This window comes from Rhinopithecus bieti, unplaced genomic scaffold, assembly GCF_001698545.2.
Source record: "Rhinopithecus bieti isolate Rb0 unplaced genomic scaffold, ASM169854v2 scaffold_6439, whole genome shotgun sequence".
Classification (NCBI taxonomy): Eukaryota; Metazoa; Chordata; class Mammalia; order Primates; family Cercopithecidae; genus Rhinopithecus; species Rhinopithecus bieti.
In genome coordinates, this window is record NW_016805421.1 from 797,597 (window position 1) to 811,245 (window position 13,649).

General features: G+C 37.4%; 1 protein-coding gene across 2 annotated transcripts in view; it reads left to right on the top strand.

Moving 5' to 3' along the window:
- DTWD2 (DTW motif tRNA-uridine aminocarboxypropyltransferase 2) overlaps positions 1-13,649 on the top strand; it is a 165,598-nt gene that overhangs the window by 59,142 nt on the left and 92,807 nt on the right. For both annotated transcript variants that reach the window (XM_017872342.1, XM_017872344.1), the window contains exon 4: positions 3,570-3,762. In XM_017872342.1, coding sequence (XP_017727831.1) covers positions 3,570-3,762 — 193 coding nt within the window. The remainder of the gene's footprint in view (positions 1-3,569; positions 3,763-13,649) is intronic.

Below are 13,649 nucleotides of genomic sequence, written 5' to 3' on the forward strand. Positions count from 1 at the left end.
TTTTTTTTTTTTTTTTTTGGTCAAGACAGTCTTGCTACATTGCTCAGGCTGATCTTGAGCTCCTGGCCTCAGGTGACCCTCCTGCCTCTGGGATTAGAGGCATGAGCCACCATGCCCGGCCCTATCTAACTTTTGTTGTTGTTGTTGTTGTGTTTTTAAGGAGGAAGCTCAGACTGTTGATTTTCAGGTCTTTCTTCTTTCCTAATATGTGCATTTTAATGCTAAGAATATCCCTCTAAGCAGTGCTTTTGCTGCATCCCACACATTTTGATAAGTTGTATTTTCATTTTCATTTAGTTCAAAATATTTAAAAATTTCCCTTGAGACTTATCTCTTGACCCGTGGTTTATTTACAAGTGTGTTGTTTATTCTCCAATATTGTGGAGTTTTCCAGCAAGTTTTCTGGCTCTAATTTAATTCCATTGTAGTCTGAGAGCATACTTTGTATGATTTCTGTTTTAAATTTGTCAGGGTATGTTTTATGGCCCAGAATGTGGTCTGTTTTGGTGAGTGTTTCATGTGAACTTGAGAGGAATGTGTATTTTGTTGTTGGTGGACTATTCTATAAATATCAATTAGATCAAGTTGATTGACAATGCTGTTCAGGCCAACAATATCCTTACTGATTTTTTGCCTGCTTGATCTACCAGTTACTGACAAGGTTGTACTGAGTCTCCAACTGTATTATTGGATTTGTCTATTTATCTTTTCAGTTCTATTGGTTTTTGCCTTATATATTGTGAACAGTGAATTGTTAAGTACATACATGTTAAAAGATTTTTACATCTTTTTGGAGAATTGACTCTTTTGTCATTATGTAATGCCTCTCTTCATCCTGATAATTTTCCTTCTGATGTCTGCTTTGTCTGTAGTTGATATAGCTACTGCAGTTACCTTTTTTTATTTTTTTGAGACAAGGTCTCATTCTGTTGCCCAAGCTCGAGTGTAGTGGCACAATCATGGTTCACTGCAGCCTTGACTTCCCAGGCTCAAGCGATTCTCTTGCCTCCGCCTCCTGAGTAGCTGGGACTATAGGTGGACGCCACCATGCTCGGCTGATTTTTAAATGTTTTTGGAGAGATGGGGGTCTCACTGTGTTGCCTAGGCTGGTCTTGAACTCTTGGGCTCAAGCAGTGCTCCTGCCTCAGCCTCCCAAAGTGCTGGGATTACAGGGGTGAGCCACTGTGCCTGGCCTGGAATTATCTTTTGATTAGTATTATCATATATCTTTCTCTATCCCTTTTTTTTTTGAAAGGTTTTTATTGATATGTAATTCACATACCATTTAACTTACCAATTTAAAATGTACAAATTAATTGGTTTCTAGTATATCCAAAGATATTTGCAACCATCACCAATTTAAAATATGTCATCACCTCAAAAAGAAACCCTCTACCTTTAACTATTGCCTACCTATCCCTATGCCCTCCATCCTGTCCAACTCCCTGCACCTTCCCAATCCTAAGCAAACACTAGTCTACTTTGTGTTTCTATTGATTTTCCTATTTGATATTCATATTTGATATCTGATATTCTATATAAATGAAATAATGTATTTGGACTTTTGTGACTGGCTTCATTCACTTAGCATAATGTTTTCAAGGTTGTAACACGTATGTTGTAACATATATTAGTACTTAATTTCTTTTTGTGGTTAAATAATAGGTAGAAAAAAGCTATGGTAAGTAGTTTCTCTTGAGGGAAAGGCCTTTGTTAGGGAGAATGCTGTGGGCTATTTCGAGATGGTTACTTTTTTTTCCTCTGGTTTTTGAAGTTTTTGCCCTGGGGCCTCAGTTCTCTGATGGCTCTAAGAAAAGTTGTTAATTTTCAGTTTGTTTGCATTTTTCTTGTGAAGATGGGCTTGATGACTTTCAAGCTCTTTATTTCTGAGCTGAAATTGGAAGTCCAAATTATATTTACAAGAAAAATGATAATTTGTCTACTTTCCCCTTAAGAGCATTTTGTTTTGTTTTTTTGCTTGTGGGCAAAGGGTGTCTCATTCATTGCTTTATCTCCAGTACCAAAAGCTTTGACACATTTTGAATGAATGTTGAACCAACAAATTCTATAATTGAACTGGATGATGGTGTGGGGGCCAAGGGAAACCTTCCTCTTCACCCTCTGAAGGTCTGCTGAAAATCATCTGACAAAAGGCAAATTAAAGGGAGAAAAGGCATACAGATTTATTAACGTGTAAGAGAGTCTTATGAAATATAAGAACTCAAAGAAATGGCCAGATGGTTGATGCTTTTATGTCATCTTGAGGTTTACAGAAAGAATAGGGGCTTAGAGCATGGCAAAGCCGGTTATTATGGCAAAAACACATGGAACTGGAAGAAGAGGAGGCCTGGCTAGTACAAGTGGTCTTGTTATGCAGATGAAACCACACAAATAGCAGCCTTCATAGAGAATAGAGGGTAAATATTTCTTTCAGACCATTAAGGTTGTCAGACTTTCAGTTATTATTTCCTAAATCTGGACAAGGGAAGGTCCTCAGAGAAAGCCTGGCTGCCATCTGTTTTTCTCTACAGATGCAACAGCTTTTCAAGGCTACTGCTGTTTGCAAGCCCTCTAAACAGCGGTCTCAACATATGTCAAATAAGTATATTTTGAAGTGAAATATTTTGGTTTCCTTCAATAGATCATATAAGGTGTTATAAGAAAAACTTCAGCCAAATTAAATTTAAAGGAATTTAATTGAGCAATGAACAATTCGTGAATCGGGCAGCCCCCAGAATCACCGCAGATTCAGAGAGACTCCAGGGATGCCTTGTGGTCAGAACAAATTTGTAGACGAGAAAAAAAAAGGGAAGTGACATACAGAAATCAGCAGTGAGGTACGGAAACAGCTGGATTGGTTACAGGTTGGGGTGTGCCTTATTTGAACACAGTTTGAACACTTAGCAGTCTGTAAGTGGTTGAAGTGTGGCCACTGGGGTTGGCCAAGACTCAGCCATTGTTACAGGTGCATACTCCTAAGTTAGATTTTCGATCTTGTCTGCCTATTAAGATAGGTTAGGTTTCATCCACAAGGACTCAAATTTAGAAGTATGGAATCCTTCTCAGGCCATATTTAGTTGGCTTTAACAAAGGTGAATTTGAGAATGTGGCTTGCCTGTGCAACCTAACTTTTCTTTATGGTTCTTCCATTGCTACTAGATTTTGCCCTGGGATTGTTAGGATTGTTTGTGCTAGGATTGTTAGGCAATGCCAGTTGTTTACTTTGATAAAGTGGATCAGATTACACATGAAATATTAGTGAGAAAAGGAAGAATTCTTTGAAAGGGCTAAAGTTATGTCACTGGCAGTTGGATAGAAAAGCTTTAATAGAGAAGAATAGTGAGGATTGGAAAGCCTAGAGGCAAGTGGCAGAATTGTGGTGAGTAAATCAGTAGGGAGTACACAAAATTTTGAGTCTTTTAAATTCATACTTTATAAACTAATTAATACCTATATTTGATTAGACAAATGACTAGATATAGGGAAACTTTTATTAGGAAATTCAATAAGCATAATAAAACCTTTTTTCCTCACAAGCTAATAAAGATATATTTTAAAAAACTTTTCAGAGATCCTGAACTTTCAACTGTTTGCCAGAAGTCTGGTACATTAATATTATATCCAGGGGCTGAAGCTGCTAATTTGGAAGAATTTATATTAGATTCTCCTGTTTATCCTTCTACAATCATCATCATTGATGGTACATGGAGCCAGGCTAAGGACATTTTCTATAAGAATTCCTTGTTCCGACATCCCAAACAGGTAAACTAGTAATTTTAACAGAGAATAAATATACATGTATAATTAGGTATATTGTGTATGTTTTCTGTGAAGGGATACATATGCATTTTTATATATGAATTGGTGGTATTTCTGTGTGTGAATATATAGTACATAGATATATATGTATGTTTATGTTTATGAGTTTGAATATATACATATTTTGAATATATATATTAAATTTCAAATTTGTAATTTCTTCTCTCTAACTGCCAGATTTTACTGTAGTTGAGGCATTTGGCTATATTGAGTCTCTTAGATATTTAATCAGAGAAGTCTAAGGATTATTTTTATTATGTATTAATGTGTTTTGTTAAGAATCATTGTCTTATTTAAATACTATTATTTGGTTACTGAATTACCTAGTTCTTATTAGGAATGACTAAGTTTTTATGAAATACTTTTTGTCATTCATTGTTATAGTTATATGGTTTAATCTTCAGTTTTTTGATGTAATTATGAAGACACCTTTCTTAATATTGGTCCATTCTTGTATTCCTGGAATGGACTCTACTGAGTAAACTATTAAACATTTTTGATATATTGCTGGAAATTATATTTTATTCAATGGCATTGAATTATGTGTATTTTTGGTCCACTGTCAGGTTTGGGTATTAAGATAATGTTAACTTCCAAAGTAAATTGTAGAGATTTTAATATTTTTCTATGACTTGTAATAGTTTAAATAATACTAGAATTCCATGCACCTTAGAAATTAGATGGAACTCATTGGCGAAATCACTTGGTTCTGTTCTCTTTAAAAATGATAGCTTTTAAATTCTTCTTTCAAACTCTTCTAAGGAAATTATTCAAGCTTTCTACTTCTATTTGGATCAGTTTTTAATAACTTTTATATTTCTCTAGGGAATTTTCTCTTTTCTATAAGTTGGCAGATTGGTTGCCATATACTTATATACAGTCTTAAATAATTATTTTAATTTCTCAGGAATGCATGTTTTTCTTGTTTTTAATCACACACACACAGATGCAGACACACACACACAGATGCAGACACACACACACAGATGCAGACACACACACACAGATGCAGACACACACACACAGATGCAGACACACACACACAGATGCAGACACACACACACAGATGCAGACACACACACACATGCACAAACGTTGTTTACGCAAATAGATTCAAAAGGGGTTTCTCTATAGAGCTTTTAAAAGTATAAGCTTTTAGGTTGTTTATATTGGCTATTATAGTTTATTTTTATTTCATTACATTGAACTTTTTTCTTGACCAATTTTATATTTCATCTTTTGGGCTTATTTTCTTCTATTATTTTCTGATTTTATAACTTTTTTTTTTTTTTTTTTTTTTTGAGACGGAGTCTGGCTCTGTTGCCCAGGCTGGAGTGCAGTGGCCGGATTTCAGCTCACTGCAAGCTCCGCCTCCTGGGTTTACCCCATTCTCCTGCCTCAGCCTCCCGAGTAGCTGGGACTACAGGCGCCCGCCACCTCGCCCAGCTAGTTTTTTGTATTTTTTAGTAGAGACGGGGTTTCACCGTGTTAGCCAGGATGGTCTCGATCTCCTGACCTCGTGATCCGCCCGTCTCGGCCTCCTAAAGTGCTGGGATTACAGGCTTGAGCCACCGCGCCCGGCCAACATTTTTACTAAGAGTACTTATGTAGACTGAATTGTGTTCCTTGTCCCTCCCCCAACCCCATGCATATATTGGAGCCCTAACTTCCAATATAATGGTATTTGGAGATGGGACCTTTGGGAGGTGATTAGATTGTGAAGGCAGAGCCCTCATGATGGGATTAGTACCTTTAGAAGAAGAGACATGAGAGATATTTCCTTTTCTCTCTCTGCCTTTCTCTCTCTCTCTCTCTCTCTCTCTCTCTCTCTCTCTCTCTCTCTCTCTGTCTCTGTCTCTCTCTCTCTGCGTGTGAGGACACAGCAAGAAGACTTCCATTTGCAAGCCAGAAAGAGAGCTCTCACCAGGACCGTGACAGGTGCTCTGATTCAGACTTCCCAGCTTCTAGAACTGTGAGAAATGAGTGTTACAACAGCCTGAGCTGACTAAAACAAGTACTAATAAATTTCTTTATTAAGATTTCTGAGTTCTGCTAGGCTTGGTGGCTTGTACCCATAATTCCAGCTACTTGTGAGGCTAAGGTGGGAGGATCACTGGAGCCCAGGAGTTTGAGGTTACAGTGAGCTATGATTGTGCCACTGCACTCCAGCCTGGGTGCCAGAGGGAGACCCAATCACTTTCTTTTTTGAATAAAAGGGTTAAGATGGATGCAATATTTCTGTTAGTATAACTGTCATGGTATCCCGTTGTTTTGGATTGAAGTGTTCTTTTATCAGTAACATTGATATAAGTTGTTTTGATATCTTTCTACCCATGGATTATCAATGAATTCTTTTTTAAAAAATTTCAGTAGCTTTTGGGGTATAAGTGGTTTTTGGTTACATGGATGAATTCTGCAGTGGTGAATTCTGAGATTTTAGTGCACCCATCACCTGAGCAGTGTACACTGTACCCAATATTTAGTCTTTTACTCCTCACCTCTCTCCTCCCACCCAGAGTCCCCAAAATTTATTATATACATTTTTGCATCCTCATAGCTTAGCTCCCACTTATAAATGAGAACATAACAGAATTTGGTTTTCCATTCCTGGGTTACTTCACTTAGAATAATGGCCTCCAGTTCCATCCAAGTTGCTGCAAAAGACATTAGTTTGTTTATTTTTATGACTGAGTAGTATTCTGTGGTATATATATACTACATTTTCTTTATCCAATCATTGGTTGATGGGCACTTGGATTGGTTCCATGTCTTTGCAATTGTGAATTGTGCTGCTGTAAACATGCCTGCGCATATGTCTTTTTTTTTTCTTTTTAAATTCAAATGAGGTCTCACTGTGTTGTCCATGCTGGCCTTGAACTCTTGGGCCCAAGTGATCCTCTCCCTCCCTCGGCTTCCCAAAGTGCTGGGGTTACAGGCATGAGGCATCACACTTTGCTTATGTGTCTTTTTCATATAATGACTTCTTTTCCTTTGGGTAAATACCTAGTAGTGGGATTGCTTGACTGAACGGTAGATCTACTTTTAGTTCTTCTTTTTTTTTTTTTGAGACGGAGTCTCGCTCTGTCACCCAAGCTGGAGTGCACTGGCCAGATCTCAGCTCACTGCAAGCTCCGTCTCCTGGGTTCACGCCATTCTCCTGCCTCAGCCTCCCGAGTAGCTGGGACTACAGGCGCCCGCCACCTCGCCCGGCTAGTTTTTTGTATATTTTAGTAGAGACGGGGTTTCACCATGTTAGCCAGGATGGTCTCGATCTCCTGACCTTGTGATCCGCCCGCCTCGGCCTCCCAAAGTGCTGGGATTACAGGCTTGAGCCACCGTGCCTGGCCTACTTTTAGTTCTTTAAGGAATCTCCATACTATCAATGAGTTCTTAATTCTGAAGTGTTTTAACACTTTTCATCATTATTTACTTTTATTTCTGGTTTGGTGGAATCGTGATAAAAGAACATTAGCCACACTATTTTGAATAAGTTTATGATTTCTGTGTGAGTAGGTACCTGGTAGATTTTTGTTCATGTTCTATTACTATAAAAATGTACATTTCTCTATTTAGGTATGTAAGCATTCATACTATTGCTTTTAAGTTTGTTAATTGCATTTTCCTTTATGTTTTTAGTTTTTGGTATACTTGGACTGTTTGATACTGAAAAAGGATTATGAAAAGCTTCAGTGCTTATATATTTTTAACGATGTTATCCCTGCATTCCCAGTAGTTTCTGTGTTATTTATCTCCTCTGTTGTTGGGTGCATACAAGCCATACACTTAGTGAAGAATAACAATGGAACCCTGACTTCTGAGGTTTTAAACTTAAATTCTTTATGGTTTTTATTCCCTTTGACCAAAATGCAGACATAGTTTTTAGATGAGACTAAAATACATGACACAATTACAAAATATAGCTAATGCATTGAGTGCTTTGATGGAGCAGTCCCAATTCCAAATGTTTTACATGTATTAACTCATTTATCTTTCCCCAAATCCCATGAGGTAATAAGTATTGGTATCTTAGATAACAGATGAGGAAACCAAAGTACAGAGACATTAAATAACTTGCTTTAGATCACATAACTATTTCACAGCATAGCCACAATTTGAACCCATCTTGTTCGAGCTAAAGCCAGTAGTCTCAACCACAGTGGTATACTGTTACTAAATGGAAAACTTCAATTCAGGATATTTACATAGAATAGCTTTAGATTTCTCTGACTTCCTAAATATTTGTTGCTATTCATTGTCTTCCACATGATGAGTTTATGTTTAACTCATAAAAGCCATGGATACTGTTAGATTGTGGCACATCCCAGATAAAATTTTAGGTTCACATTACATTTAAATATCACCCAATATACAGAGAAAGTTTAACAAAAGTGTTACATCTGTAAAACATGTTAGTCTAAACATTTGAAAAAAATTTTTTCATGCATATGTTATGTCTACATCTTTCGTCTTTCGTTTTGTGGTAACTACACAGCTATCACAGAGATAAAGCACACAGTCACGCTAAAAAGGTTAAAATTTATTTTAAAAGATAACATTCATCAGAATTATTTTCTCCTTTACATTGAGCAGCAGATTAGGAAATATATAAATAATTTCTCAGTTCTACTATACTATACATTTCTATCTCCTTCTCCTCTTTTTGTTTTTTCTTTTCTTTTTTTTTTTTTTTTTGAGACGGAGTCTTGCTCTGTCGCCCAGGCTGGAGTGCAGTGGCCGGATCGCAGCTCACAAGCTCCGCCTCCCGGGTTCACACCATTCTCCTGCCTCAGCCTCCCGAGTAGCTGGGACTACAGGCGCCCGCCAGGTCGCCCGGCTAGTTTTTTATATTTTAGTAGAGACGGGGTTTCACCATGTTAGCCAGGATGGTCTCGATCTCCTGACCTCGTGATCCGCCCGTCTCGGCCTCCCAAAGTGCTGGGATTACAGGCTTGAGCCACCGCGCCCGGCCTGTTTTTTCAAACCAGAAGCAAATGCAGGTGGATATTTAAACTTGAGATAAGTAATGCTTTACAACCATAGGATAAAAGCAAAATACTTCACGGAAACATCAGGTGGATTTGATTACATCATGTGAAATATCACGTAGACTCAAGTGAAAAGGCAAATGGCTTTCTGAGGAACTATCAAATCAGATAAAGACTTCGTAGGCTTAGAATTATTAGAAATGAATAAGGTAAATGTGAAAATCTAAATACAAAGCAGGCCAAAGATATGAAAAAAAAGTTCACAAGATAGAAAATAAATGTTCTCATAAAAATCATCATTTACCCTATTAATCATATGACAAGATCCTAAGTTGTAAATTTTTATGAAATAACTTAAAATTTACAGAAAAGTTTCAAGAATAATACTAAGTACCCTTGAATACACTAATCCAGATTCCTCAAGCATTAACATTATACCATATTTGCCATACTCTTCCTTTACGTATATATGCATGTATGTGTATAATTATGTTTTTCTGACTCATTTGAGAGCAAAGAATAGATATCCGGATTTCACTATTTCAGTTTTTTTTTTTTTTTTTTTTTTTGAGATGGAGTCTCGCTCTGTTGCCCAGGCTGGAGTGCAGTGGCACAGTCTTGGCTCACTGCAACCTCCACCTCTTGGGTTCCAGCGATTCTTCTGTCTGAGCTTCCCAAGCAGCTGGGACTTCAGGTGCGCACCACCATGCCCAGCTAATTTTTGTATTTTTTAGTAGAGAAAGGGCTTCACAAGATCAAGGCCAGGCTGATCTTGAACTCCTGACCTCAAGTGATCTGCCCACCTCAGCCTCCTAAAGTGCTGGGATTACAGGTGTGAGCCACCACACCCGGCGAGATTTCACTTTTTGAAATTGATGTTTTGCTAGCTCTAGGCCAGCAAGATGGTCTTTTTGTAAATATTTGTAGGAAATAAAAAAAATAGTAATTAAAACCTCACCCAATATATAAAAACTCAAATGTTACATATCTTGGTCCAGTTTCATCTAAATATACATGAGAAATATGGATTATCTTAGAATTAATATTATTTATGGAATTTTAGAGTCTCATGTATCCAGTCCAAATATAAGTATGGCTTGATCAGACAAAATATGTTTCTGGAACTTGTTGCAGAAAAGCAATGAAATCTGTGTATTTACTGTTTTTAAAAAAACATACATATAAACAGATAAATAGGTAAATTGAGCTGAAAAAGATATTGATTTTTTAAAGTAACTATATGCTTGTTTTCAGACATCTATAAAATGTAAAATGATAGTGGCAATTGTAGTGATTTTTATGGTGAATTCTAAACTACCTTATGTACCACTAAAAGTTTGTTCATTTTAAAATATATTTTAAATTCTTGAAAATTGCCTGTTCACATATATAGTATATTACAAGATTTAGTTAATTAGTAAACCTGTTCCCCAGCTTTTCTGGATGAAGATAAATTCATTTAATTACATAATAGACTTTCCTAGGGGCCTGCTTTAGTAGATGAATACAAATAAGTTAACATGCCCCTTTTATGGGTAACTGACAGAATTTCGACGCAAACTAACTTAAACAAGGACATATATAGATCATGTACCAGTGAGGTTCAAAGTGAGTAGGAGTGGCTTCAGACTTTGCTAGATCTGGTTCTCAGGGAGTTCTGTTTTTGGGGTATGCTTCTCTTTGTTTTGGTCTGATTTTCTCTTATGAATGGATTTCTTTCCTGTACTGGAAATTATCTGTAGGAAGCAGGAGATTAATATCCTCCTGGTAGGAGGTACCTCCCATATGATATGACATGCTCAGTAGCTAAACTGTTGATAAACAGCTGTGTGAGACCTGGGGCAGTTGGAGGAGTTCACGGCCCCTGTCTGTTGGTCTGCCCTCTGCCTTTTTGGAAGACTCTTGAGAATCAACCAAAGGAGTTTTCCTGGAGGTCCCTGGTAGGGGAGGGATACAGAATCTGTGTCTTCTGACTAGTGTGAAGCCACACTGGGCTGAAGAAGCCAGTCTTTCCAGCAATTATGACAGCTCTTGAATTTTTAAAGAATTTTTTATCCCTCCCAAAGCATTTAAATGTTGTCTGACATGTTCCAGTGTCTTTTTGAGGTGGCTTATAAACGCAGGGACGAAACTTCTATTATTCAGAGTCAGGCTGTTACCAGTGGAAGAGATCCAAGTTACCCTGAGTTACCAGCAGCCCATCAGTGCAGGTCTGCAGCAACTTCAGTCCTTGCCTCCTCAGAAGAAAGACTTTGAAGGACCTAAAGCAGGAAGAGACTGAGGCCCGTTTCAGAGTAGGAGTCGAAGTTTATTTAAAAGGCTTTAGAACAGGAAAGAAAGGCGAGTTCACTTGGAAGAGATCCAAGAGGGTGCCTGAAGGTCAAAGATCCTAGGGCTTTATAGGCTCGCCTCTTTCCCATGATCCTTCCCTTAGGGTGGGCTTCCTGCATGCGCAGTGTCTCCCTCACCCTTGGAGCTCATGCAGTGTGTTCAGCAAGTTGCATGCATGCCTGTCTGAGGCTTTCTTCCCTTTTTCTGGTGGCGTATACCCGGAAGGTCATATTTCACCATTTTGTCTCTTAGTGAGCATGCCCAGGAAGTTTTTTCTCCCTGGCAACTGCATTCAACTAACACTTTAATTTTAGTAGCTGTGGATCATCAGGAAATGACCTCTCTCTGGCACCCTAGGTGGGCTGCCAAATTATCATTTTTAGAGGGGCAGTGTGACAATTGTCAAACCTCACCTGATATTCCTAGTGGGTAAGGGGAAAGCTCTCTCCTGCCCTGCTCATGCCTATCCTACTACCTGTAACAAGGTGAGAATGAGGTAGTATTTATAAGGGGAAATAAGGTGAAATTTCATTTCAGTGTTTCCAAAAACGTGATTATCATTTCACTGAAATGAAATTTTCGCAGTATTATAAATTGCCTGTTTAAAAAAAAAGCTTATTGAATGCCTACCTGGCAGTATATACCAGGCAGTGTGCTGGTTAGAAAAAAAGAATAAGAATAAAAACTTTTCAGGAGTTCTCAAAAAAGGAAAATAACCTCCTGGTTTTATTTATGCTAACAGAAAGATGGTTTCTCTTTCCCAGAGTAGAATCCTGGATGGCCCTTTTATTGGGGTTGGGGTGGATAGTGATACCATTATTGACAAGAGGAGTGCATGAATTAGGAAGTTCCTCAGAGGACATGGGCTGTTGTTTTCAGAAGGATGATTTAAAAGTATGCCTAAGCAAACAAAAAACTCCCTATATACTGTAGTCTACTATTCATAGTTTATTTGTAAATATAGTCTTTTGCTTTTTTTTTGTTTATTCCAGGTGCTGTATATATATGTTTTAACAATTCTCTCTTATAGTCTTGTCTACAAAGTAAAATGTTAAAAGAAAATTTAAATCAGTTTTGCATAAGTTTCCCAAATCTGTAAATAATGTTGTTTAAATTCGGTTTTATTTCTAAATGTAATGTTTTTTTTTCCTCACTATGCCTTCAATATGCATATACCCCACCCCTGTTTTTTGCATAGAATTATTAGTTATTACTTAGTTGATCCATTCAGTTTCCGTAATAGTGTAAAAATTTTGCTCTAAATATATGAGAGAAAAATGGCAGAAAGGAAACAAATATCAGAATTAAAGTCCAAAGTGTTGTGTTTATAGAAGAAATATAGTTTTTTCCCCCTCCTAATCAGTAACTAACCATATGTGAACTTCATACTTACATAATTGAGTAATGAAAGAATTGTAATGCAAACCCATTAACTTGGCCTCCTTTTAATCTTGAATTCTAATATATCCAGACCATTTGGCAGTGAATCTCTTTCCCAGAGGAATTTTACACACAAGACCCTTGACATTTGCTAGGAATAAATCCAAGGTGAATATGGAAGTGTTTGTAGAGGCTTCTGGCTTTCTTCATAAACATATTTCCATGTAGTAGTTGCATATCCTTTCTCTACTGCTGTTAAAATGTCCACTAAAGCTTAATTTCTCACTTGATAAGCACAGTGCTGTTGGGAGCACTCATTGGGTAAAACATTTTTATGAAAACTTTTTCTTGTGTCCACATAAAGCTGTTACAGACTGGTTTATGTTATATATCTGATCTATTGCCAACATATTGTTATTCTTTTATTTTATCCAAAACTTGTTTTAAAATCTCTATCAGCATTCAGAGTTGGTTTACATTTTAACACAGTCTCATTGAGATGTAGATTCTGAATAGACTCTTCTACTTACTGTTCGTTAAGTGACTTCTGTACTGTATCTTCCAGGAAATACGCTTTAAATAAGTGCCACAGCAAAATAATTTCATGTTTTGAAATGTCTTCCTCCTTTGGGGCAGAGCCAGAACCCTTGAGTGTTAAATGCAAGATAACAACGGTCTGACAAATCAGTGACTTATTTATTTTTTTCTTTTAAAATTTATTATTATTATACTTTAAGTTCTAGGGTACATGTGCACAATGTGCAGGTTTGTTACATATGTATACATGTGCCATGTTGGTGTGCTGTACCCATTAATTCGTCATTTACATTAGGTATATCTCCTAATGCTATCCCTCCCCCCGTCCCCTCCCCACAATAGGCCCCGGTGTGTGATGTTCCCCTTCCTGTGTCCAAGTGATCTCATTGTTCAATTCCCACCTATGAGTGAGAACATGCGGTGTTTGGTTTTCTGTTCTTGCGATAGTTTGCTGAGAATGATGGTTTCCAGCTGCATCCATGTCCCTACAAAGGACACAAACTCATCCTTTTTTATGGCTGCATAGTATTCCATGGTGTATATGTGCCACATTTTCTTAATCCAGTCTGTCACTGATGGACATTTGGGTTGATTCCA